This window comes from Clupea harengus, chromosome 23 (genome assembly GCF_900700415.2).
Source record: "Clupea harengus chromosome 23, Ch_v2.0.2, whole genome shotgun sequence".
Classification (NCBI taxonomy): Eukaryota; Metazoa; Chordata; class Actinopteri; order Clupeiformes; family Clupeidae; genus Clupea; species Clupea harengus.
Genome location: NC_045174.1, coordinates 8,319,726 through 8,347,599, shown reverse-complemented (window position 1 = coordinate 8,347,599; position 27,874 = coordinate 8,319,726). Strand labels below are relative to the sequence as shown.

Genomic DNA, 27,874 nt, shown 5'->3' with positions numbered 1-27,874 from the left:
TAAAAGGTTCATGACCTACATCCACAATATGCATCAAGTACTTCGGTCAACACACTACACAAACGGAACTTTTTTTGTTTTACTGTGCTTTGAACAGAACAGGAACACCACTCAATTGACCAAGACAACTACAAGTCCAGCAAGTAAAATAAAATAAAACAGACTTTGTCAAAAAACATATATGGCCGCCATCATCTTTGCTTGGGCAACATAATTTTTTTTCAACATTAAACAATAAAACTTTGTTAAAATAAAATACAGGCTCTTTTAACTCAGTGGATCACAGAATTCTGCCATCCGTTTATCTGCTGCATCAGATGTACAATGAGGTCTTCAAGCTTTTCCATCTGTAAAGCAAGAACACACATCATTAAGTATGCTATGTGCATGCACTATATGTAACCAAAACTCAATCATCTTTATCAGGTAGGTCATTCAAATATCTGTTCAAATCTACACTTAAACCAATGAAGTCCTCTAAAGGTGTGGTTCTTAGCAAAACTCTGGGCCAAAAGTCTCCTCCAATGTCAAATGTGACGACTCCATCTAAGTGCAGTGCTGCAACAGGTCCTGAGGCATCTCTATGTCTCTTTAATTAGAGCTCCATTGGTTTGGATGTCAAGTTTGGTAGTCAAAATGACTAAGTGGAGCATATTATATCAGCTTATGCTATGTGAAACAGGCTCTCACCTTGTTCTTCAATTCACTGCAGCAGCATGGCGTGTGAGCGGCTGGAAGAAAAATAAAAAAGGACAGTGTGAACACTACGAGCTAAAACTATACAGTACTGTGCAAACGTTTTAGGCAGGTGTGAAAAAATGCTGTAAACTAAGAATGCTTTGAAAAATCTAAACAATAAATGTTTATTTTTATCAATTTACAAAATGCAAAGTGAGTGAACAAAAGAAAAATCAATATTTGGTGTTACTACCCTTTGCCTTCAAACTAGCATCAATTCTTATTGGTACACTTGCACAAAGACAGGGATTTTGTATGATTATAGTGCGGTGTAGGATCAACCAATTATACCAAACAGGTGCTAATGATCATCAATTTCACATGTAGGTTAAAACACAGTCAGTAACTGAGACAGAAACAGCTGTGTAGGAGGCTTAAAACTAGGTGAGGAACAGCCAAACTCTGCCACCAAGGTGAGGTTGTGGAAGACAGTTTCATGTCAAAGGTCATACATGGCAAGACTGAGCACAGCAACAAGACACAACGTAGTTATACTGCATCAGCAAGGTCTCTCCCAGACAAAGATTTCAAAGGAGACAGGGGTTTCCAGATGTGCTGTTCAAGGTCTTTTGAAGAAGCACAAAGAAACGGGCAACGTTGAGGATCGTAGACACAGTGGTCGGCCAAGGAAACTTAATGCAGCTAATGAAAAACACATCAAGCTTATTTCCCTTCGAAATCGGAAGATGTCAAGCAGTGCCATCAGCTCAGAACTGGCAGAAACCAGTGGTACCCAGGTACACACATCTACTGTCCGGAGAAGTCTGGCCAGAAGTGGTCTTCATGGAAGAGTTGCAGCAAAAAAGCTCTACCCCGACATGGAAACAAGGCCAAGTGACTCAACTAAGCACGAAAACATAGAAATTGGGGTGCAGAAACATGGCAGCAAGTGCTCTGGACTGATGAGTCAAAATTATAAATACTTGGCTGTAGAAGGCGGCAGTTTGTTCGCCGAAGGGCTGGAGAGCGGTACAATAATGAGGTTCCTTGCAAGTTTGGGGCTGCATTTCTGCAAGTGGAGTTGGAGATTTGGTCAGGATTAATGGTGTCCTCAATGCGGAGAAATACAGGCAGATACTTATCCATCATGCAATACCATCAGGGAGGCGTATGATTGGCACCAAATGTATTCTGCAGCAGGACAACCCCAAACATACAGCCAATGTCATAGAACTATCTTCAGCGTAAAGAAGAACAGAAAGTCCTGGACGTGATGGTATGGCCCCCACAGAGCCCTGATCTCAACATCATCGAGTCTGTCTGGGATTACATGAAGAGACAGAAAGATTTGAGGAAGCCTACATCCACAGAAGATCTGTGGTTAGTTCTCCAAGATGTTTGGAACAACTTACCAGCCGAGTTCCTTCAAAAACTGTGTGCAAGTGTATGTGGAAGAATTTATGCTATTTTGAAGGCAAAGGGTGGTCACACCTAATATTGATTTAATTTAGATTTCTCTTCTGTTCATTCACTGCATTTTGTTAATTGATGAAGAATTGATGAAAATAAACTGTTAACACTTCCATTATTGAAAGCATTCTTAGTTTACAGCCTTTTTTCACACGTGCCTAAAACTTTTGCACAGTACTGTACATCGCAGTGTTTCCTGAGGCATGCATTGATCAACAAACCTTTATCTATGATATCTATATCATATAGCTAATAGCTTCTGTGTCATTATGTTTAAGGAACAAATAAAGCTACAGCATATGTTTAAAGAAAGATACAGGAACAATGATTGGCCTTCCTAAAATCCCTTTTTGGGGGATGCTAGGTGGGCATACACACCATCATTAAGCACTGAGCCGGTGCTGCCTAGTGTGTCTTTGGCTTCCGGCATCTTCAGGCCACCTGAAATAATTCAAACATCATAAATGCATCCACACATGCAGAGGGGAATGGGGGGGAAAGGGAAATGACACCTCTGCCTCGTTATGGGTTCAAAACACATACCTGGAGATGTGTCTTACTGGGGAAGAGGAGCTCTGTACTAATGCAACTTTTGCTGAAAGGTTTTTTAAAGATTTTTACTGTGAGCAACTAAAGTTTATGGGCATTTCACAAGAACTGTTTTGGAGATTCTACATCCACTGATTGGTTGAGTGAGGCTGCTGTCCTAAAAGGCTTTGTTGGGTTGCCCAAGTTTGCATTCCTGTGCAACCAACAACCTGACTCCTTGAAAAACACCAGTGAATAGAATCAATATCTAGGATCAGTACTAGTTATGAGGGGTGTCTTCACATATGGATAACAGATAACTGCAAAGTGGCCTCATCTGCCCCTGAGAGTGAGGCTGACACAGCACTCCATTCCTTGTATTTAACTAGCTAAACATCCCCCTCATGTTCAAGCTGGACTGTGGTGGTTAATGGGGCAAATTATTACTGCATAGTCATTCCACAGATCTCTGAGGCCCTCCAGAGAGAGTTTTCAAAGACAGCGGTTGTGAAGTCGTCTTTGGGGTGAAAATAACAACAAGGGAAAACGACACTAATGTGTCCCAAATGCTACCTGTCACTGGAGGAGCCTGTTTGGGCGTGCTGTGTAGAGGTTTGGCTGGAGCTGCCACTGGACTCTTGGCTTGAGCCCTAGGTAGAGGGGCGCTGCTGAGGTGATGTTGCACGACCGTGCTCTGCTCCGGGGCCTCCTGAGCACTGGCCCCAGCCTGGGCCCCCTGGAGGCTCTGTAGCAGGAGGGAACTGATGGGGCCATTGGCCTGGTGGGTGATGTCCAGCAGGTTGAGAGTGCCATCGAAGGCCTGAGCGGAGGCCTGGAGGCTGCCGCTGAGCAGCGTTCCGAAGACCTCCATGGCCCCTTCAGGCCACACGGAAGGGAAACGCTCCTTACCTGGGGGACAGAGAAAGAGCTTTTAGTGCAGCGGATGGATGGATGGATGAATGAAGAGATACATGAATGGAGGGATGGAATCACTCAACCGGAGATTTCACAAAGCTACTGCAGCAAAAAGCCAGGTCTTAACAGACAGTTTTGTGGAGTGATGCCATGTTCACCTATGCAATGTTAACTGGTCAAATCTAGACACTTGATATATTATCCTTGCTCACAATCTAAATGAGTTGCATTTCCATCAGTTATAGCATGGATATGGATATGTGGGATAGACAAATGGGTCAGAGGATGGCGGTAAAACGGGTATTCACCAGAGAGGGCGCACCGCACAATCCTGACGGGAATCTGGAGGAAGTCTCTAGGGATGGGCAGGACGTGGGAGAACGGAACCTCCTCCATGTTCCCAAAATCGGCGAAGATCACACTGACCTTGGAGCTGCTGACGCCCAGAACCACGGCCCTGTACCACTTCTTATCTCCTGAGGCACAGGAGTAAACACAACAACAAGTACGAACTGTGAGGGTGGTAGAAATTAACAATTTTACATTTGTTTTATGCAGTATACTTCGGCCAAATATGTTCAGAACCAGCTGTAAGGAGAGAGGAAAATGCTTACAGAACCAGCTGGAAAAAGGAAAGCAAAATAAATAAACAGCTACATGTTTCAGCACGAAAGCTCAACAATCTTGTCTACTCACTACAAACAAATTTGTTCTGTTCATTGACAGAGAACAATGCATGGAAAAGCCGTTAAGGTAATCCTGTGTTTAGCAAGCTTACGGAATGCGCAGTGAAACACACAGTAACACACACAGTCACACACACACACACACACACAGTGTTTAAGAGGGCAGGCCAGGCAGGCGTTGGGCCAGCTCCTGGAGGGTGTCATTACCCCGCTGCAGACGTTAAATTAGTGGGCTTCGGAGTAGGAATGCCATGGAACTCCACACCTCCCAGCTCCCCACCTGGGAAGGAGGGCTCTGATGAGCACCTGGCGGCCAACCCAGCGCTCTTATTGGCTGCCACAGATCCCACGGAGCTGTGCATCTAGAAGGGCTCTGACCCTTAGAACACAGCCCTACGGTAAACCTGGGACAGCTTGAAAGGTTCTGACTGAACCACGAGTCTGTTCATGTAACTCACCACGAAAGGTTCTAAAATAGGGCTTGGATTAAACCAACAGCATGGTCCGAGTAGGGTTTTGTGTCTCATCAGCTTAAATGGTACATTCCTCAATGACTTGAAATGATGATGCCTGTTTCTGAATGAGTAAGACCTACTGTGACTGTCAGGGCAGGCTGCTATGTAGCAGGGCAGGCTGTCATGTAGCAGGGCATGCTGTCGTGTAGCAGGACAGGCTTACCTGAGAACTGGGCACAGCATGCCGCACCCGGCAAGGGTTTGGTCTGGCTGGGTGAGGCCTGTCTGCAGTAGTTGTCCACCTCCATGATCAGGGCATGGATCTGATCTGCGTTAACTGGGAGAGACCACATTCATACGCGTGCTTGTCAGCAATGAAGCAGAGATTACAAAAATAAATAAAATAAAACAATGCACAGAATGGAGCTCCTATAGGTAAAGTTCATAACAGATCAAATGACAGGCTCCTCACCTTCAGCGGAACTCATTATGTAGAAGAGTGCAGGGCTGATGGCGGCCGCCACCTGCGGCACGAAAGGCTGGTTACAAGGCAGCTCCTCCGTCTTCCAGTCCAGCGGAAAGGTAGGAGCTGACGGGGAGAGGGGCAAGAGGAATCAATGGCCGCGGTCAGATTGTCATAAAAATTACATCCCATGTCCTTTCCTAACCACCGATCCTTGACCCCAATGGAAAACTCATAGAATTGGAGAATTCATAAGGATTTAAAAGTTGTTGCCACAATGAATTGAGAGACAGTATTATCTCGACGGTCCAGTGCACCCTACGCTTAAGGAGATAAGAAAGACACATTTCTTTAGCATTTAGCACTACCAGGAACCTTCCTAAGCAACCAAGACTATCCGACCACAGCCAAGGATTCAGGATGTTGATGGCTATTTAAACCTTTATTTGATGGCCTGGCACACGGGGGTACATTCACACACTGAGAGGCAAAATCACGGTAAAGCCAAACTACAAAATATACCATAACAATGATTTCACTTCTCACAACCTGACTTTTAACCTTCTCACTCTCACTCTTGAGGTACCCATCTCTGCTTATGTCAACACTCCTAATTGAAGAGTAATCCTAACACCTATAAACACATGCAGGGGACTGATTAACAAGGAAAACAAAAATCACAGACTCACTAGGCTGGGACGCTTTTCTCTGCTCCGCGGTGGGAAGCTTCATTGGTGGAGCTGCAGCCAGTGGCTCTCTGTGAATGGTGGCACCAGAAGGGCGTGTACTAGGACCCTGGCTCTGATTGGTGGGTACTGGAGAAAGAGTGACTGAAGCCTGAGGTTGACTTGTGGCATTGGTTAAGACCTGGCTCTGATTGGTTATACTAGGAGGGCGTGTTGCTGGCGCCTGGTTCTGATTGGTGGGACTGGCAATGCTCGGGGTAGGGGCCTGGCTCTGACTGGTTGCAGTGGGAGTGGGAGTGCGAGGGGCAGGAGGTTGGCTCTGATTGGCTGCGCTGGGAGCGTGTGGCGAAGATGTTTGGTTAAGATTGGGCGGTTTGGCCAGCTGCTCTGAGATGAGTGTTCCCGCGATGCTGTGGGTGTCTGATTGGAGCTCGATGCCATAGCCTCGCTCAGTGATGGAGATGACGCGTCCGGTCAGGTACTTGCCAACGCACAGCCCACGCATTCTCTGAATGGCAGCCGGAGTCCACTGGCCGCCCACTGGCTCCACACCTGCACTCACACACAAACAAACACAGATACACCATATGTTTCACAGAAGCATTCATATAAATCAAATATAAAAATACACATATATAAACACAAACATTACCCTAGAAGAATGCAAAACACATCTTACATTTAGCAAATACCTCAAATCATAAACAATCAATGCCACAAGTCCATAAAATATTCCAAAGCTAACACACTTCAATTTTAATAAAATGACCAAAAAGACAACCATTTGTTTGCTATTTCATGTGGATTTGCTTCAGTCGTGCCCACCAACAAAGCCCCATACCTGCCAGCCAGCAGCGGATGGCCAGGAAGGGAAGGGTGAGCAGCCGTGGCTCTATGGTCCTCAGGTGTGTCGCCTCCACTGTGCTGTTGTTCCCGTAGTCCACGAAATACACCTGCACCTTCCCATCAGCCCCCACACTCTGCACCATGGCTCGGTACCAGCTGCCATCTGTCAGGGATGCAGCAGTTACATGGACACGGAGAGAAACTGAGTCAGGTAGAGCCACAATGGCACACTACTGCTATGACTGCAAACAAAACTGAACAAAGTGAAACAATCCCACAGCTCCTCATGGCTAGCAATGTGAACACACAACCACTTGTTTGAAACCGTCTGTCAAGTATACTTTGCTCAGGTAAAATGATGACATTATGTGCATTACACACATACAGTAAAGGGATTAAGTTCTTTTAAATGTCTGTCAGTTAAGTATGAATGGGAGGAACTTCCCTACATAGTCCACTACAACACTTCACTACATCCACATGCTGCAGATGAGCGCCCCCTGTTGGTAGAGTGGAGAAGCATCTCACCAGAGAAGAGAGCACAGCAGGGCTCTCCCACCACTGGGCTGAATGGAGCCGTTTCTCCCTGACAGTGTTTCAGCAGCTCAGCAGACAGCTCTGCCAACGCCTGTTGGTCTGCAACACACACACAAGATAAATACACATATACTACCATACATACTGCCTCCATTTGTGAGACAGCATTTAGTGAAAATCTATGGCTCATAACTCACCATGAGGTAAATCACAAATATTCACAAAAAGAGCTTATACACACCACGCACAAATTAAAACACTATTCAATGGCATGGAAATCATATATTTTTTATATACATTAAAAGACATAAAAGATTAGTATATAGTTAACCATTTTCATCTACTACTGAAATACTATGGTGTCGTTGGCATGGGCAGCACCTTCAGGTATGTAGCGGTAGCAGTAGAACTGGCCCGGGTTCTCAATAACCACAGCCACCATCACTGCCAGCTGGCCTTCACACGGGAGTTCAGCGCAGGACCACTCCAGCTTCTGAGCCTTTGGGGCGTTCACCACTACAGGAAAAATGAGGCATCAGGACTGACTGACTGACTAACTGACACACCCACACACAAGCTATACATCTCACATCAGCTTTCACTGCACTACTGCTGTTGTCAAAGCCATATTTGTGAAATATTACCAAAACAAAAAAACAGTCCAGACTAGACACTGACAAAAGACATTCAATGAAGGGTAACTTGAAAGCTGCAGTGATAAATGTCAAATGTTAAAGCTTATGCATGGTCCTGTCAAAACATCCAAACAGTATGCTTAATCCTCAAAATATATTTCTAAAATAAAAGAACTTTGTTTTATTGACCTTCATCTATATCAAAGAGACTCAACAAATAACTTCCAGTAACCCAGGCGTTGGTGCTGTACTCCTACCGGGGGTTTTGGGTATGGCTCCCAGGCCGGCTCCACTCTTGGGCTGGGGCTTCCCCTGCGGCGAGGACTCTGGTGGGGGAGCTTTGGGCTCGGCGAGGGCATAGCCCATGGACACCAGCAGCTCGCCCACGTCTGTCTGCGGGTCGCTGGCCTCGTCCACTATGGCCACCAGGGTACGACCGGGCCGGCGGCCGAGCACGTCCACGCGCAGAAAGCGGTTGGACACCAGCCTCTTCAGCATCCAGACGGCCTCCTCCGGCCAGCCGCCCTCAGGGGGCCGGACGCCTGCAGCGCAGAGGGGAACAAGGCTTCATCTCAATATCAGCCGTACTTTTAAATGGAGCCATTAACAATATAAATAGCCCAATCCACAGTGGCCAAAAATAAACTCCCTTTTAACAGGAAGAAACTCTTGTGCAGAAGCCAGCACAGATGGCTCACTGAATGTCTGAGAAATTACACATTAAGGATTGTCACTCCCGCTTTCTCTCTTAAATATACAAATTCAAGTTTATATAGCAGTTCTTTTCGTAAGGTACATGCAGTCAAAAGTGCATCGAACTTGAATCGTGATTTGTTGAGGCATGCTCATTGAGGTGATCAAAGGATCTATGGGTAACTGGCCACTAATGATGACTGGGGTGACCACGTCACAAACATTAATTGGCCCCTTTTTTCTGGAATTCCACATCAAGGCATAAACATGACTGCATGACTTTCACTATCCATCCACCCCACCCCTCGCTCTATCTATCTATTAAACACACACACACACACATATATATATATATATATATATATTAGGGATGCACCGATACCGATACCAGTATCGGGCCGATACTCCGTTAAAATACTCACTCGTTTTTTTCATTGCCGATACCAAGCACCGATACCACTCAACAGTATTTCACTGCATCAAACTGGTCAGGCTATGCGGACACAAAATGTGATTCGTTGTCCTACCTGTCCTACCACTCTCTTCCGGACTAGTAAGTATTGTTTTGTCTTGTGTTGCACTTGCTTGATGTTTGACTGTTAGGAAAGTTTGTCATAGTGTCAAAATATTTCAGTATACAGGTTTCGCTAAATTTAGCCGCTAGCATCTCGTTAGCGATTAGCAATTCCGTTGTGCTGCTTTAACGGCGATTTGGGCTCATTTGAAGATAAATGACGACAGGAGTAAGGCACAGTGTAAGATCTGCACTGGTATGGTGTCGAGGGGCGGAAAGGAAAGTACTTTGTTTAACACAAGCAATTTGATTAAACATCTGAAGACGCACTACTAAGTACACAGAGTTCACTTCACTAGTGGCGCAAGACCGAAGCAATCAATCTTAACTGACGTCTTGCAAAAGAAAAAAAAAGTGCATGCACACACAGAGAGATAGCGGTAGAGAGAAAGACTTATAGTGCCACATAGGTTAAGTGATTGTTTGTGTACTAGAGCAAGAGACTCTTTTGATCCTTTTGTAATTGAAATGTGCTCTTGTGCTAATCCAGTAATAGTTCTGTTCACTTTTTGTTAAGCAGGCTGTGTTGTTAACTATGCAGCAAATTGAATTGCCTTTATCTGGTTATATTTGCATTTTGTCTAATGTGATGATATTGTCTGTTTGAAAGCCTTTTTTTTTTGTTAAAACCAGAAAGCTCCGTTTGTTTTTGGCTTGGAATAGCCTTCTGTTAATTTTGTACTATAGGCTTGACATAATCTGCAGAGGATAAAATAAAATCTGCCTCCAAATGAATTGCACTTTCATGGAGACCAAATCTAAGAAGTATCGGTACTCCGTATCGGCAAGTACACAAATAAAAATACTCATACTCGTATCGGTTTGTAAAAAAGTGGTATCGGTGCATCCCTAATATATATATATATATATATATATACACACACACACACACACACAAACATGTAAGGAATGATGTATAGTCCAGCGGTCATTATCGAAAAATAAATCCCGATGGGACAAACAGGACCCCGACGTGCAACACACACACACACTACCTGTCAGGCTGCAGGACACACACACACACACACACACACACACACACACACACACACACACACACACACACACACACACACACACACACACACACACACACACACACACAGTACCTGTCAGGCTGCAGGGGATACCCTGTGCAGCTAACGTGAGCAGGTCCTCGCTGATGGGCAGCAGGAGAGCCAGCTCCACCTCCTCCACGTTACCGTAGTCGATGAGGCTCACGGAGACGCGCGTCTCTGAAGTATGCTTCAGCACCTTCGCCCGGTACCACTCGTTATCCTCTACACAGCACAAGAGGAAGGATCACTTACCGAAGGACTTCTCAAGGACAAATGAGCAATTCTTTAAAAAGGACACTCAAAATATATACAATGATAAACAACATACCATGTGTACTTAAACAGAGAAGGAAAGACCACTTATTTTACTAATAGTACTTTAGTACTAGTAGAAGCTGTTACTATTCGGACTTATTGTGCATGTAACACAATTAGGGCTGTAAATTGCGGACATACGGGAGGAGAGGATATGATTCACAACGAGATCGAAACAGAGAGACAGAGGAGAAAAGGAAAAAGACAAAACAGACAAGAAGAGGACGAGAGATAGATAGATAGATAGATAGATAGAGAGAGAGATAGATAGATAGATAGAGAAATAGAGAAGGAAAGAGACACTGCACCAGAGAAGAGGGCACAACAGATGGACCCTGGGGTGGGCCTGAAGCTCTGGCTGGGCTGAGTGAGGAAGCAGTGCTCCTTCAGCTTCAACTGCAGCTGCTGGATCACACCTGAATAGGGTGGACACACACACACACACAGACCTCATGTTTGGTCACCAATAACACAATTTATTTGCCACTAAGTAATGCAATTAAATTAGCTGTCTTCTTCTCACAAGAATCTGACGCTACTGATGACAGTTTCTACTATAACAGCAAATGTGCCATTTCTCTACTGAATCTCGCAGACCTCATCGTAGCACTAAACCAGAAGGCTCATTGTTTAAATCCATATAAAAAGCAAGGGGATATGCACAAGGGATAAAACGACCTAGATCTACATCATATTCCGCAACCCCAAACACCAACTTTAAGAACTTAACAGCCGCCTCTGAATAAATCTCCAGGTTTCAAAAACTTCACTTACAAGAATTCTCCACCATCTGGCAGACGATGTCGGAGGGAGAGAGCAGGTAAGTGACCACGGCTGTGAAGGAGTCTCCCACCTCCTGCGTGAGCTGGGCAGGGTGCTGGGCCTCCATGTTGTTGTTGTTGGTGTCCGACTGGCAAAGGCACTCCTCCACAGACGCGTTTAGCATGGAGTCTGTGGTCCAAGGGGAAGAAAACCAAGAAAGGCATGAGACCTCAGTTTCTCGATTCCATCATTTGTGGAATGAATCTACTATTCAACAAGCAGACTGGCAGTTAGCAGCAACAATGCATTAGACCACAGCAGTTTACTGCAAAAAGACCACAACACTGCAGGACCTTGGAACAAAAAGAAATCCTACCTACAATGAGGTACGAATCTGTAGGCCCACAATTGAAACCTATTACTCTTGGTACATGGACATAATAACACATAAAGATGTATGCAGTTAAATAAATGGACATGTAAGCATGTGCAAATTCTATGTTATACAGAGAGAATTACAATGGCAGCCTTAGCCTCATTAAAGGATATTGCCAATGGCAGAATTGCTGTAAGGGAATATGTATTTAGAGACAGCACATGTTTTGTTCCATGATGAAGACTGGCTTATCAACAGTTTAAGATTTCCAAGAGCTATCCTCTTGGAAGTCTGTTCTGAACTGGGACCTGCTTAAGAGGGCGGTACTGTGAGGAGTGACCAGGGCCGGCTCCAGGGATGATACAAAAGCCTCAGATAAAATGTCGTTCCTTAAACAGAATGTTTGTGTTTTAACAAAAAAAAATGAATCAATAACTGAAGTAGGCGTAGGTAATGTAAGTCACACATTCAGACCGCTTACTCTCATTAGATATCAGCGGCCAAAGCCTTACCTGTGTTTGAACGATAAATGCTAGCAACCTTAAGCTGGGTAAGTTATGTTCTCCCAACACGTTTTGCTGATAAATCTTCTCGTAGTGCCATTGCTTTGATAATCATGTTTTGTAGCAGGCTACAACTAGTGTAGGCCTATAGGTAATGAAAGACGGCATGCAAGAAATATGGTGTCTACCTAGCAACAGTAAAATGCATTTCTATGCTTGAAAAGTGTGTGTTTAAAAGCTACATCGATTATTTTTATCCCTGGTTAAACATTGGTGGCCTATTCACTCTAGGGTTGCGAAGCAGGAAAGTTTCAATGATTTCGAATCAAGCTCTGTCGTGGTATGAAGCTGCAATTACAGCCTACGCTATGGCTGATGGGTAGGATTTGGTCATTATGTATTCATGTTGAATCTGGCTGCCCACCCTACACAACTGCCCATCCCAGTAACAGTCCAACTCATGTGAGGACATTGGCATTCAAATGTCATCCAACAAGCCTTGGCCTCCTTGCCAATTTAAAATGCCCCCCTCAGTCACTGTACCCTGCAGTGGGCCCTGGGAATCACGCATTTGCCAGTTCCCTCACAAGTGCTTCCCACTCTGGGCTTCTTGACAACAGGGGCATTTCAGAGGGAATTGGCTTTGGGACTGGTCAGGATGGGACAGGATCATTCATATTTCAGCCAGGTGTATAAGGGTCAGATATGCCTTGACTAGGCTTATATTAAAAGCGCAAGTTGCAGCGAGATCCATTTTCGGCAATGTAAGTGGAGTGATTGCCTCCACACACATAAAGGCATCGTCGGATGTCGAATTTGACTTTGTTAATAGAAAGCATTCTCATTCCATCAACATGCAAATGATCTGTGATGCAGAAATGCAGTGGCGAGGTGACCTGGAGGGACTCGTGATTCATTTATCCTAAGGTGATGGGGTGTGCCACGGGCAGCTTCTCTGGACACAATCAGGGAGCAAAATTGACTTTTTGGATGAAAGTAGTTGCCGGCCAGGCATATCTTTTTACCCTGCCAAAATTAAACATTAGCTTTTAATGACTTAATTTGTATGTATCAGTAATATACTACCTTCATGCTTAATTTTCATTTAATTGTGCATCAGATATAGAATGGGTTTAAGAGCTGAGAAATTTTACTTTCGGTATGGATATTATTTATTATCATTATCCTTTTATCTTCACACAATTCGTACTTGTTCAACCATAAAAACTGATTTAAATTACTACACTAAAAAGCACACAGTGACTTAATCAAGCGAGAGAATGTCTCTCCAGGCTCTTGATAGCCTCGACTTTCATGATGGATGAGCCAACAACCAAAACATTTTGCCTCCCCTTGTCCCTTGTGAGCGCTCCACAACACGGCAGTGCACTGTGCAGAATACTTAAGTATACTTAAGAATCAGGATACCTAAGCCATTTCCGAAGCTCATCAGAATCTGTTACGAGCATGTCAGAATTTTTTAATTTATGTGAGCATGTTTTTAAGAAAAATATATATTGGTTAACTGCCCATCAAGACACTGTGGTTACCCGGTTAAAGACATGGCTGCTAAACACCCTTGCTAACTCCCAGACCGGGGAATTATTTTGTGCATCTCTCTGACACCACTTATCTTAGCCTTTACTTCAGATAAGAGCACTTCCACCGCGCATTCACTGAAATATCCTTTTTGGTTGATTTGCTACTTGCTTTTGGCATTTTGTCTAAATCAGAGCACAGGGTGACCTAGGCCTATTTATGTTCTTCACTGTATTAAAATGAGTAACTGAGGCAGGAGAGAAGGTGGAGTGTGGTTCTTGTGTATGTGCACTACATTTGTCAATGATTGGAATACACAAAGAAAAAGTGTTTGGAGTCTTGCATGTGCCGTTTCATACATCTGAAATCTTTGTGTACTGTATATAGCGCTTCCAGGATGAATTCTAAGCTAAGCATTGAACATGAGACCCCTACAGTGTTAAAAACACACAGACACCAACAACTTCACTCTTACCAATCTCTTGCTCCGTGGTCGGGGCGACTTCTTTCACAGCATAGCCCTGCTCCAGGAGGAAGCTGCTCAGGACCTTATCTGAATAAGACATAAAAGCATTACATTATAATAGCCTCATCAAATACAAAGTAAAATAAGCAATAATGTTTCAATCCAAATTCTAATATGTGAGTGAAAAAAAAACAATGCTAGTGCCTGACACCATTCTGAATGCATGCATTGATTCCTTTCCAAGTCTTGCAGGAAAATCCCTGAATTAATTAGCTTTAAAATGTCCTGTACAACTCAAGAGGATGTGGGAGGCCCACACACAAAGTACCAGATCTGTCCCTTCATTATAACTAGGGATTGAGTAATATGTTGATTTTGCCCCCTTTGACACTATTGGTCCATATCGGTTTTGGCACTCATTTAGGTTTTGCTAATGTTTGTCCAAACACACCCTCTTGTGTTCACGCTGTGTATGGCAGGTTTACATACAGACTTTAACTAGAACTATTTATAAAAACAAGTTATCTACTTTAACATCCTATTTTAGTTAATTAACACGGGCACATTTCAGTCAAACTGCATATCTTAAGAAAAATGTTAACGTGATGAATGTAACGTTATTTAAGATCCAAAACATAATGGTGTAAGGATAGCTCGGCCTTTAAGTTCGCTGGCTAGCTATTTAACATTAGCTTCATCCCTACCTATGCTACCCTAGTCAATGCCATTGTTGGTGCCATTCATAGCGTGCAAGTTAACGGCGCGTGTGCATACAAGTTTTAAAGCATGGGTTCAGGATCAACAGAAAGCAAAATACATTTACACTATTTATTTATTTACACTTTTATACAGTGCAGTTTTGCATCAGTATGTGTGCCCCCTGGGAATACAACTACTAGACACCAAGTGAAGGTGCAGAGATAACTACAGACCTATAAAAAGACAAAAATGAACATCAGTCTTTGCTGTAGATTGACATGATGGTCAGATATTATCTGAATTCAAACACTGAGATTGGGTGAGCTTCTGCACTGAGACGCAATAACAGAAATATAAGTATACTTTTAAGACACTTCAAGCGTATGTTGGCATCCGTGCTAGTGAAGGCACATGTTGGGATGTTCACGCCTTTAGGCCATATAGACCCTTTGACAGGCCCGTCGTGGATGGGAAAACAGACTATGCTGATTATGTAGGCTGTGTGCAGCCACGAGTAGGTGATACTATAAAGTAATATTACTGTGCTATCCGTAAAAAAAAAAAAAAATGTGTTTTTATTACGTTTTTTTTTGCACGGTATGTAAATTACATTTAAGTGTGTAAAAGAATGATGAAAGAATCTCCTGGTGGTGTCTGGATCGTTTCTCAAAGAGAGTAGATGCAAATTAAATCATTACAATTTCCTTTATGCATTTTGCTTTTACAACAGACAAAACATGGTAAATTTATCAGCTCAAAATATTACTGGGAAAATAAGCCATTTGATGATGATATTGGAATTCGCCCTTAAAAATGCTAAACCTAACCACACCATGACCAGTTCCACCGGGGCGACAGTGGTACAGTAGGTAGAGAAGTCGTTTAGTAATCAGAAGGTTGCTAGTTCGATTCCCTGTCAAAGCGTCCTTGAGCAAGACATTGAACCCCTAATTGCTCCTGATGTGCAGTGTGCCATCAGTGTAAATGTAAAATGTGTATACATTGTAAGTTGCACATATGTAAGTCGCTTTGGATTTAGCGTCTGCTAAATGACTAAATGAAATGACCTCTTTTCTCTCCATACCCGTTGAGGCCAGTTTCATATCCACGGTGTAGAGGCTCCGGCCCTCCCCGGTGACGTTCAGCACATGGACGGCCACGCTCTTCCCGAAGAGGAGCTGCTTGAGGAAGAGGCTACACTCCTCCTTCCAGCCCCCCGCTCCTGCTGCCACTCCTGCTACGCGACACTGCAGGGCCTGCTCAGGGAAGAAGGTCACACAGTGAGGGAGAGGAGAAACACCTCCTCTAAAAAGACATGTCACGGTGACCATGGCAATCCTTGACAACAACGTCCATTATGTATTTCAAGCATCATTTCTAAATGATGACAGTGATGGCTGATAAAGCTAGCCTCTGCTTTACTGAAAATTGTTGTTTGTTAATTTTTGTTGTCTAAAAAAGAAAGAACAAGACAATGAGGAGATGGACTGACGCTTGGAGCTGCGCGGTCAATGCTGTCGGGAAGAGGCTTGATCCGCACGAGTGGGACATCTTCTTCGTTCCCAAAGTCAATGTACAGAACGCTGGCGTGCTGTTGGTCTCCACTGATAGACTGCACCAGGCCTCTGTACCAGTGCTACATCATACAAGACCAATGAGAACAACTCTATCATCTGACTTTTTTTGTGTCATAACAACAGCAATGTAGAGGTATATCATATATAAGGCCTGTCCCATACAATGGGTAGATAAGCATCTTACTTAATTAAAACAAAAGTGTCATTCCTAATAAGCATGCTGAAATGGACTTGACTTATTTGGCATCAGGATGAGACATCTTTGTACACATTTGACATGATGTAAGCGTCTTTGAGAACTGTGAAAAGCGCTATATAAATGTCACGTATTATTGTCATCATCTTGCTCACCTGGTCCTGGGAGTATTTGACAGCACAGATCTCTCCAGCCTCAGGTCTGTGTGGGGCAACAGATAAGCCGGCACAGGTCTTCTGCAGCTCCATGGAAATCTTTCTCAGAGTCTCCTTCATAGATGAGTCATGGACATGGATGAAGAACTTGCTGGGGTTTTGCACATCCACCACTAAGGCCTGTGGACAGATGGTTGGTCATTACAATTACATCGAGCCTCTGAAGAAGCATCAGACTGTTAAACACAGAGTAGCCACATCAAGGCTCTACCCCGCATAGTGAATACAAAAGGTGCTCTGCAACTGCTGCCGTCTCCACATCCGAGCTACATTACAATAAACAGAGAATTGTAGTATGTGACAGAATGAGTTACAGACAGTACTAGGTCTTTGTAAAGAATAGCTAATCATCCAACCATGGAAACACAATGACCATCAGGAATAAGAACATATGTTTTAGAACGGTTTATACCTGGATCTCACTTCCTTTGGGAATGTCATTTTTGCTTAGGTCCTGCAAGTAGACCCTCTTAGTCTGAGGAGCATCCCTGGCATTCACCTGTTGAGAAGACTGCATTACGCAGGAACGTTTTTAAATGTAGAATTGTGTACTATATATAGCCTTTAACACTGAAATATAACATAGCAAAAACATTTGATTAAACCTGGCCATGCTTCATTTAGTGGCTAAAAAAAACATGCACCACTTAAATGACAACTGGAATAGAACGGTATAATAGGTCTTGTACAAACATCCAAAAGTACCTTGGATTCTACCACACTGGCTCCAGCTGCAGCAGACATGACTGGGCTTTCTTTTGGATTCTCACTGTAGGAAATGGAGGAAGGAGGACGGAGAGAGCAGACAGACAAGCCAGCCGAAGTTTATTTTCATTGCCTGGTGAATATCCTACCACCCCCAGAAAAATCTACACATCACTATGTACACATACTGAAAACTCTAGTTAGTCCAAGTTGTGCTCTCATGACTTATGCGGGTGCATTTATGGGAGGGTCGTGGGAAAAGTCAGAGTTTGGGGCATGGGAGAAGGGCAAGGAGTGACTGATTACGTATTCGGTCATATGTATGAAAACTGCCGTTTTGTGGTGAGAATCTTCCAGAAACATCAGCATTCTAAGCACCCGTTCTGCTCCATGTTAAAAGCAACCTTAACTTTTGTTTGCTTTTATGTCTTATGTCCCTGCATCCACTTCCCTACGTGTACCTGCTACACTATTGAATGTTTGTTATAGCTGCACAAAAAGTCAGAATCGTTTTTTGAGTGGTGTAGAATTACTGCCCTGTACTATCTCCGTTTGGTGAAACTAGCTAGCGCTAACTGTTAAAAAGGCTGCTTCACCAGCTGCATCCAGCTGTGCACCCCCACTGTGCCGGCCACTCACGGGACCTGGGGTCCATGAAAGGTCAGCCTATCAGTTGATCCCAGAGTTCCGTGGGGCTCGTGCACAGTGGAATTTCACTGACCATTTGGCCACTTCAACAGTTTCAAGACAGTTTCAAGGCCCCCGTCATCTCTCCACTATATAAGGCCGACCCTCCTCTGGCCAAGTTGTGGGTCAAGTCAAGCGGAGTTGGAGAAGTCCTCTTCAAGGAGCACATCGGACAATTCAATTCATTCAAAGACATTCGCGATCATTTGCCGTGCGTCGTTCAAGAATGTAAGTGTTGTTATATGTATCATTTAGCTCTGTAGTCCGTTCAGTTCATTGTAAATAGTATCTGTTATTTACAGTCATCATTATCATCTGTAGCATCCACATTTCACCCCGAGGCCAGTTCAACCAGTTACTTTTGTTACGGAGATATGGAATGTTCGCCGTTACACGGCACGGTATTTTAAGGGACAGATCCGTATTTACAGTATAGCCGTAACATTCATATTGTATATATTATATTCATTCATCTTGTATATAATGGTTCATCTTTATTGTATTTAATTGTATATATTTGTCATTTGTGATGTTTAATAGAAACCACGGATTCTATCAGTCAGTTCACGGTTCAAACACGGATTCAAATGTGGATATAAGTCCCTTTACACGGGATAATTATATTCACGGGCATCATTCATCAACCACTTCATGTCTTCACTTCGTGTGTGTGCAATAAATCAGACCTCATTGGAACATTGGCATCCGTTCTTGTTCTAACCGGACAGACCTGTGGCGATTGTCACCTATTTCACAACCAGTAATACAGTCCTTTTGGGTTTCATTCCATCAATATCACCCTATTTTATATGGTCCTTCGAGCCGGATTTTACAATTACTACAGTCCAGGATGTCGATGCCAAGAGACAACACCCGTGCTCGCCGTGAGGGCCGTCAGCCACGGTACTTGGAGGACTTCTTGCTTGAACTGCCAAGACGTCACCTTCCACACACCATTCCAGACCAAGCCGTTGGTGGAGCCATCAGTCCCAGCCATGTGGACGCTCTAGCACCACCTTCTGGACAGAAGCAGTCAAGCCCACTCCCAGAGGCATTCCTCTCAGCTCTCAGGGAGATGCGGGAGGACAATCAGCAGTTAAGGCTTGATATGCAGCAAATTGTCCAAGCCCTCTCACCACGTGCATCAGAGGCACCACCAGCTCCAACCACCAGCTTCGCTGCCGCATCCAGAGGACGACCCCATGTCGCAGACAGTGGGGTATCCTATTCAAGGCTTTCTTTCCCGGACTTCTCGTCCACGCCACTGACAACCAGGCAGCCCTTCCTTCCGCCAGCGGATGACCTGCAAGGTGCGCCGTGGACTACATCTCATCATTCTCAGCTGGTGGTCCAACCAGATGATGACACGTCTCCGTGGCAGGTGCCACGCCCACATCATCCACCTCAACAGTTTGTGGCTGAGCTGACTGATCATATGCGGAGCATGCATATGCGTCCAGAGCACAGCCCAGCTGCTCACGCACCGCTATCTCAGGTACCAACACCGCAGTACATGGTGCCATTCACTCCTCCTCGCACCTCATCAGCTCGTCCTTACAACCCAGCATCACACCCGGTTGCTGGACTGAGGCCACTGGGGCAGGGTCCCTACGACGGGCCACCTACTCCTCCCCGACGAGAGAGCACTTACAGAGGACCAAAGCCTCACATCCCGTGCTTCACAGATGAAGACCCCCGCCAGTTTGCCCGCCTGAAGCTGGCATTGGAGAACATCCTGCCTGCGGATGCGACTGAGCGGTTCAAGTACCAGATCCTGGTCGACCACCTGAAGCTGGAGGATGCTCTGCTGATAGCAGACTCCTACTGCAACAGTCGGTATCCATACACCAACACCATGGCATCACTCACCGAGCTTTATGGCCAGCCACACAGGCTGGCTCTGCAGCGCATCAACGAGGTCCTTGCTGAATCTCCAGTGAAGAGCGGTGACAGCAGGGGGTTCCGCCTGTTCGCACTAAAGGTGCGGGCCCTTGTGGGGATGTTGGACCAGCTGGGGAAAGAAGGGCGAACAGAACTGGAGTGTGGGTCACATGTGTCACGACTGCTGTCAAAGCTTCCACATGACCTGCGCATCCAGTTCAAACGCTACATCGACCCCATTCGGACACCAATCCCCACACTGCTGGACTTTTCTTACTGGCTGGAGAAGGAGGTCCGTGTTCAGCAGGATGAGGTGCCATTCATCCACTCCAGAGCACCGCTGGAAGAGCCACCTGACCGCCAGGGAGGCGTCAGGGCGAATCAGAGCCCAGCCGTGCATTCCACCACTGTCCTGCTTGGGTGTGACTCCCCTGTCAAGGCAGTCGAGCCCACCAAGACAGCACAGCCCTCACCACGGAAGCCAGAGCAGCCACCAAAGTACTGTCCGTTCTGCAACAGCAGCCAGCACTACTTCAACCAGTGCACAGCCTTCAGAGTGCTGTCAAAGGATCAGAAGGTCAGCTGGATCCAGACAGGGAAACGGTGCTGGAGGTGTGGGAGAGATCATCCAACAGTGCAGTGCTACCTCAAGGCCAGATGTCAGACATGCAATCTGACGCATCTGGAAGTGCTGCACGAGGTGAACGCCAGACCAGGGAAGCCAGCCCCCGCCATTCATCAGCCAGTGACGGACTACCTTGATCCTACCAGGAGGGGTAGTAGTGTGCTGCTGAAGCTGGTGAAGGTGTGCCTGTACAATGGCAACAGGAAGATGGAGACGTACGCCATCTTGGACGACGGTTCCGAGCGCACAATGCTGCTACACAGTGCTGCTCAGGAACTGGGTCTTCAAGGACGGAAGGAGGATCTGGCACTCCGGACTATCCGTCAGGACGGCAAGTCTGTGCCAGGGAGGTCAGTTTCCTTTTCCGTGGCATCAGCCAGTCAACCTCAGAAGCGGTTCAGGATAGAGCAAGCTTTCACCGCATCGGAGCTTGGCCTCTCTACCCACTCATACCCGCTCAAAGCCCTGCAGAAGGCCTATCATCACCTCAGAGGTCTGCCCCTGCAGTCATTCAGTCAGGCCCAACCACTGCTCCTCATCGGGTCTGACTACCCTCATCTCATCACCCCAGTTGAGCGAGTGCACCTAGGCCCACCAGGTGGACCGGCTGCACTGAACACACGCCTGGGTTGGACACTGCAAGGCCCGTTCAAGGTACCCCTGCATCAGTCCTCCACCCCTCAGTGTCTACTCACTGGGACTCATCCTCCAACGGTTGAGCTGCCTCATCACATGGCTCAGCCCTGGCAGATGGATGTCTTGCCCTCCCCGAATGTGAAGCTCATCACACGGTCAAAGCAGGACACAGCCACTGTCAGGTCACAGGAGGAGAAGACAGTCAGAGTGAAGGTGGATCGCCTGCCTCATCAAGAACTCCAACAGTCCGTCCTTGGCCACCGGTGTGGCACTGGGAAACGGCTGCGTCAGGAGTCCATCCGTGCAGAAGCATGGAGCAGCAAAGACACAAGGAAGAAGCCTTTCCCGTCAGCAGGAAGAGACGGGTCATCCTTCCACGAGCCTGCTGACCTGTGGAAGTCATTCTTCTGTGGTAACGTCTCTGTGACCTCTGCTCAGTCTCTTCCAGACCCCGGAGGTTTCAGCAGCTACCAAGAGCTGCTGGAGGCCTCTATCAGAGCATGTCATGGGGCGGCCACGCCCACAGACCCCGCAGCAGAGGACGTCAGGCAAGCTGAGCTTGCTCTCCTCCGGACAGTTCAGAGAGACTGCTTCCCGGAGGAATTCATTCTTCTTTCCACAGGGAAACCTGTCTCTGCATCCAGCAGACTGCTCACCTTGGCTCCTGAGTTCGACTCAGGGGTCCAACTGATCCGTGTGGGGGGGCGGCTCCGCAGGTGCGAGTCCCTGGAGGAAGACACCTTGCACCCCATAGTGCTGGATCCGCATCACCCCATCACCAAGCTCATTATTCAGAATGGTGACAGCCGACTCATGCATCCAGGCCCGGACAGGGTGTTTGCTGAGCTACGGCGACGGTTCTGGATATTGAGGGGGAGAGAGGCCGTCAGGAAGCACCAGCACGGCTGTGCTGAGTGCCGAAGATGGCACAGCAACCCAGTCATCCCCAGTATGGCTGACCTTCACCCATCCAGCTTGCGGCTTTCCAAGCCCGCATTGCATTCTGTTTCCACAGGTGTGGCTGTTTCCTCATCAGCACACGGACGGCGCAGATCCAGGTCGAGGACCGGACCTACACGCGGCCCGCTGCAATCCGACTCCCATCATTCCTGCAGGATGCAACTGGCTCATTGCAGGAAAGCACCTTTGCTACGCAAAGTTGAGGGCGGCTGTTAAAAAGGCTGCTTCACCAGCTGCATCCAGCTGTGCACCCCCACTGTGCCGGCCACTCACGGGACCTGGGGTCCATGAAAGGTCAGCCTATCAGTTGATCCCAGAGTTCCGTGGGGCTCGTGCACAGTGGAATTTCACTGACCATTTGGCCACTTCAACAGTTTCAAGACAGTTTCAAGGCCCCCGTCATCTCTCCACTATATAAGGCCGACCCTCCTCTGGCCAAGTTGTGGGTCAAGTCAAGCGGAGTTGGAGAAGTCCTCTTCAAGGAGCACATCGGACAATTCAATTCATTCAAAGACATTCGCGATCATTTGCCGTGCGTCGTTCAAGAATGTAAGTGTTGTTATATGTATCATTTAGCTCTGTAGTCCGTTCAGTTCATTGTAAATAGTATCTGTTATTTACAGTCATCATTATCATCTGTAGCATCCACATTTCACCCCGAGGCCAGTTCAACCAGTTACTTTTGTTACGGAGATATGGAATGTTCGCCGTTACACGGCACGGTATTTTAAGGGACAGATCCGTATTTACAGTATAGCCGTAACATTCATATTGTATATATTATATTCATTCATCTTGTATATAATGGTTCATCTTTATTGTATTTAATTGTATATATTTGTCATTTGTGATGTTTAATAGAAACCACGGATTCTATCAGTCAGTTCACGGTTCAAACACGGATTCAAATGTGGATATAAGTCCCTTTACACGGGATAATTATATTCACGGGCATCATTCATCAACCACTTCATGTCTTCACTTCGTGTGTGTGCAATAAATCAGACCTCATTGGAACATTGGCATCCGTTCTTGTTCTAACCGGACAGACCTGTGGCGATTGTCACCTATTTCACAACCAGTAATACAGTCCTTTTGGGTTTCATTCCATCAATATCACCCTATTTTATACTAACCGATCAACGACAGCCATGGTACATTTAAAGAGCATCACAAAGCTTTTAAATACGTGCCTCTTTAGAACTCCTCTGTCATTCTAATGTATTTGTTACAAGATAAATCTTTTATATTATTATTATAGTTATTATTGTTCATTTTACTTTGATCTGATATACAATACGGTTATAAGCTTTTCGAGAGAACTGCAACTGGCAACTAAGGAAAACACCCAGAATTTGCATGAATTTGTGAAAACGCAAGATCGCAAAATCCTGGAGGGACGGAATAAGACTTCAGAAGAACGTTACTGTGATGGCAGCATGCTGACACAATCACACCGATTACCTTTGGTCGACCTCTGAATCAGTAGTCTTGCAGATGTGTCTATGTGCGGGCCAGTCCTCTGACTGACAGGTAACGGAGCAGTAGTTGGTCTTCTTGCAGCTGGAACATCTTAGCTGACCTGCGAAAGCCAAAAGGTACACAACTGAACTAGCACTGACTCATAGCCCACCACATGAACAGCACAGTATTCAACGGTGAAAGGACAGCTGTATGATTTATTAGGGGCAGGTGAAAAAAAGGCAAAATATAAAATCAACAAAAGGTGAATAAAATCAACACACCACAAAAGTTTTGGCAGTGACACATTTTGTATGCCGCTTCAGTATTTTTGATTTTGTACATGTTTCTATGGTATACTGAAGAATAATTATATGCATTTCATAATTTTCAAAGGCTTTTATTGGCAAATACATAAAATTTATGCACAAAAAAAATAAATCAATATTTACAATGCTGACACTTCTTCATGACTTCTGAAATTCACTCTGGCATACTGGACATCAGCTTCTGGGGCCAAATCATGACTGATGACGATCCATTCTTGCCTCATTAGTGCTCGGAATTGATCACAAATTGTGGGCTTCTGCTTGTCCATCCGCTTTTTGAGGATTGACCACAGGTTCTTGGTGGGATTAAGATCTGGGGAGTTTCCTGGGCACAGATCCAAAATTTCAATGTAATGATCTCTGAGCCACTTCATTATCACTTTTGCCTTGTGACATGGTGCTCCATCATGCTGGAAAAATGCACTGATCATCACCAAATTGCTCCTGGATTGTTGGGAGAAGTTGCTCTTGACGGATGTTTTGATACCATTCTTTATTCATGGCAGGGTTTTTGGACAGAATTGTGAGTGAGCCCACTCCCTTGGATGAGAAACGACCCCACGATGGTCTCAGGATGCTCCACTGTTGGCACGACACAGGACTCATGGTAGCCTCCACCTTTTTCTCTCCAGACAATCAATTTTCCAGATGTCCCAAACAGTGTGAAGGGGGCTTCATCAGAGAAAATAACTTTGCACCAGTCTTCTGCTGTCCAATCCTTGTACTTCCTGCAGAATTTCTGTCGGTCCTTGATGATTTTCTTGGAGAGAAGTGGCTTCTTTGCTGCCCTTCTTGACACCAGGCTGTTGTCCAAAAGTCTTCGCCTCACTGTGCGTGCAGATGCACTCACACCCAGCTGCTGCCAATATTGAGCAAGTTCTGCACTGGTGTCGACACGATTCCACAGGTGACTCCTCAGAAGGAGACGGTCCTGGGGCTTGCTGGACACTCTTGGACGTCCTGAGCCTTCTTCACCACAGTTGAGCCTCTCTCCTTGAAGTTCTTGATCTGGTAAATTGCTCTTTCAGGTGTATGTGAGGCCATTTTGATGCAGAGATGATGGCTGCATTTGTTTCTTTGGAGGTAACCATTGACGACCAAGACAACAAGGATTTAAAGCACTTCTTCCCTCCTTTTATAGCAACCAGTCTGCTCTTATAATCTTATCAAAAATTATAGTGATTTCACCTGAATTACTACAATTATGTCAGCTGGTCATTTTGTGCCAGGGCCAAAAAAAAAACTGTGAAAATTGGGTTTTTGTGATGAAGTACATTTTTTTTGCCAATGAAGCTCTAAAACACAAAATTTGTGTCACTGCCAAAACTTGGCCATGACATTACTGTGATCAGTCTAAGGAACAACAAATAAATTGATGTCAAAAACCACTCGGCATTCTTCATTTAAGTCTATATTGCTTCCTTCAACCAATAAATAAGGTTTGCAAAATTGACTAACCTTGTTGACCGCAGTAGTTACACAACTTCACTGTTGTGGATCCAGGCATGGCGAGCATTATCTAGACAATGAGATGATGAGAGTGAGTAACGGTGCAAACCCATGACAGCGACGCGATACGCTTGCATCGCTTTGAGTGGGCGTGTTGTAGCATGTGGAAATAGCATTTTCAAACTGTCAGAGACGACACCAAACAATCTGATTGGCCGCTGCCTGGAAAAATCGCTCCTCATTTGCATAGGATTCAACATTTTCCAACTTTTATCGGTCGCGTCGCCCAAAGCGGTGGTCTACGTCACAATGGATTGGCTCCCGTTGAAATGCACGGGATTTAGATATCGCGTCGCTGGTAACGGTGTCATGGGTTTGCACTGTAAGTGTCAAATGATCACTTTTTCTGAGACAAAGACATGTGCTACTGCACAAAACTAAAATTGAGTTGGGAAGGAACTAACAAATTGTCACTGCATAACATCATGCATATCACGTCACAAAATATACCAGGTTTAACTGAGAACACAAACCGTAGAGAGGTCGTTTGCACACACAGGTCTGTCTGGCTCCTGTCTGTTTATGGCTCCTGCAGAAGATGTGAAAAGAGAACAATGAATGGTCTCCCATCTGGGTAATCCATTACAAGGGATAAAAAAAAAAAAAGTATGCTATGCGGAAACAGACATCGGCACTTGTGATATTCTAATTAATGAATATGTGTGATCTTTGTAGATGCATACCAATTGTTCATTTAAAAGCTAAAAAAGAACACAGTAACACTCACTCACTCACTTTGAAGAGACTGTGGAGAGAAGAGATTGTAATACAAAACTGAATGTTTAGAATAAAAACAGCCTTTTTTACTGTTACGTGTTACGGCTGGGGTGTTCTGTGTAATACTAGAGGAACATGCTGCCTGGTCTAAGCTTTATAGTGTCATGTGTTGATGATTGCAAATCCATTTATGGAAAGCTTTGGTGTTGCTTGGGTTAAGAGTCTCAACTGTAAGAGCCCATACTTATGGAAAGAAAGGAGCTATATTGGAGAAGCGACTTTACTGACTCCTCCACTTATTTTAAGATAGATTAACATCCAACATACAGGGAAGTGTAGCTACCTTTGACCTCTGGTGTAGATTGCTCTGGTACCCGGTAACCGCCTAACTCAGTTGGTACAGGAGACAATGAACAAGATGGGGACACAACACCGGGGTCAGTGGCGGGTCTGCGTAGAGGAAGGTTCGGCCTCACCACCGGAGAAATGAAGGCTCGGTTCATTTTGGCAAGGGCAAATAAACCACCTAAACATAAGATGACCATATCCACAGAGTTCAAGGTTAGGGTTATTTCACTTCCGGTGATGAATTCCAAAGTACTGACCAACACAAATCAAAATATCATGTGAAACGCATCCAGCGTGGAAAGCATGGTTGGACGAGAGAGCATTTTGAAATGAGCGACTATGTTAGCCAAATTAGCAAGATTAGCAAGCTACTAGGCTAGTGGTTCAAAGAGTTTCTGATAAATATATTGTGTGGACACTGGACTGCAAATCTTTGCTGTCAATGCTGAAGCAGAATTATTAATTTTAGATGCACCATATTTACTGAAGAACGTCAAATAGTAAGATGTTTGGGAAAAGTAGTAGCCAATCAGCTAACCAGTTATCGTTAACACTTAGCATGCTGGAGAAGATATTCTTTGAATTACAACAGTTAATCGAAAGACACATCCCACTTCAAGGACTTTATACGATATGGTTGTGTTATTTAGATTCCTAACATGTTAAGATATTTCCATCAATTGCATATTCTTAATATTTCACATACCTCTTCAGACACCTGCTTTTCTGTAGTACACGTGGATATTTTATTTCACCGTCTGCTTGGGGATGGTGATTGTTACGCATGCGTAGTATTCAAGGCAACGTATTCGCGGCTTTGATCAAGAAGTTGTAAGAAGCTGTGTTGTGCAAAATAAACTGAAAGGCATACCTTACTGAAGATTGGCCCTACATTTTCACTTGCAGATATACTCACTATCCACATATAGATTGCATTGTGCACAAGCATCCCAATAATAAATTGTGGTGTTATCACTTCTCGGGTTTCCATCCAACTTTGTAATGTGCATTTTGAGTACTCCGGTATGAAATTCGGACTGGAAACGCTTGACATTTGCATTAAATCTAATGCGAATAAATATTCGATTCGCTTAAGGGGGGTGGATTAACTCGCTATTCGTATAGGGTGTAATGCGACTAAGGT

The 27,874-nt window shown here is 45.0% G+C and overlaps 1 protein-coding gene across 2 annotated transcripts; it reads right to left on the bottom strand.

Annotated features, from left to right (window-relative positions):
- Positions 1-65: 65 nt before the first annotated feature.
- On the bottom strand, positions 66-27,537 carry tdrd1 (tudor domain containing 1). 2 transcript variants are annotated; one of them, XM_031561280.2, is made up of 26 exons: positions 27,437-27,537; positions 26,726-26,908; positions 26,139-26,194; positions 25,615-25,675; positions 23,831-23,948; positions 17,578-17,641; positions 17,285-17,383; positions 16,813-16,992; positions 16,377-16,520; positions 15,969-16,140; positions 14,195-14,272; positions 11,314-11,490; positions 10,848-10,955; positions 10,276-10,446; positions 8,157-8,441; positions 7,646-7,780; positions 7,256-7,363; positions 6,723-6,890; positions 5,885-6,433; positions 5,205-5,321; positions 4,956-5,069; positions 3,900-4,067; positions 3,250-3,585; positions 2,527-2,589; positions 691-731; positions 66-347 (listed from the first exon to the last, which is right to left on the bottom strand). In XM_031561280.2, the coding sequence occupies exons 2-26, from the start codon at positions 26,883-26,885 to the stop codon at positions 273-275; spliced, it is 3,747 nt and encodes a 1,248-aa protein (XP_031417140.1). In that variant the 5' UTR covers positions 26,886-26,908; positions 27,437-27,537; the 3' UTR covers positions 66-272. The 2 variants fall into 2 exon arrangements, with proteins under 2 accessions (XP_031417140.1, XP_031417141.1); XM_031561281.2 differs by having other exon boundaries at positions 17,285-17,371.
- Between the last annotated feature and the right edge of the window lie 337 nt (positions 27,538-27,874).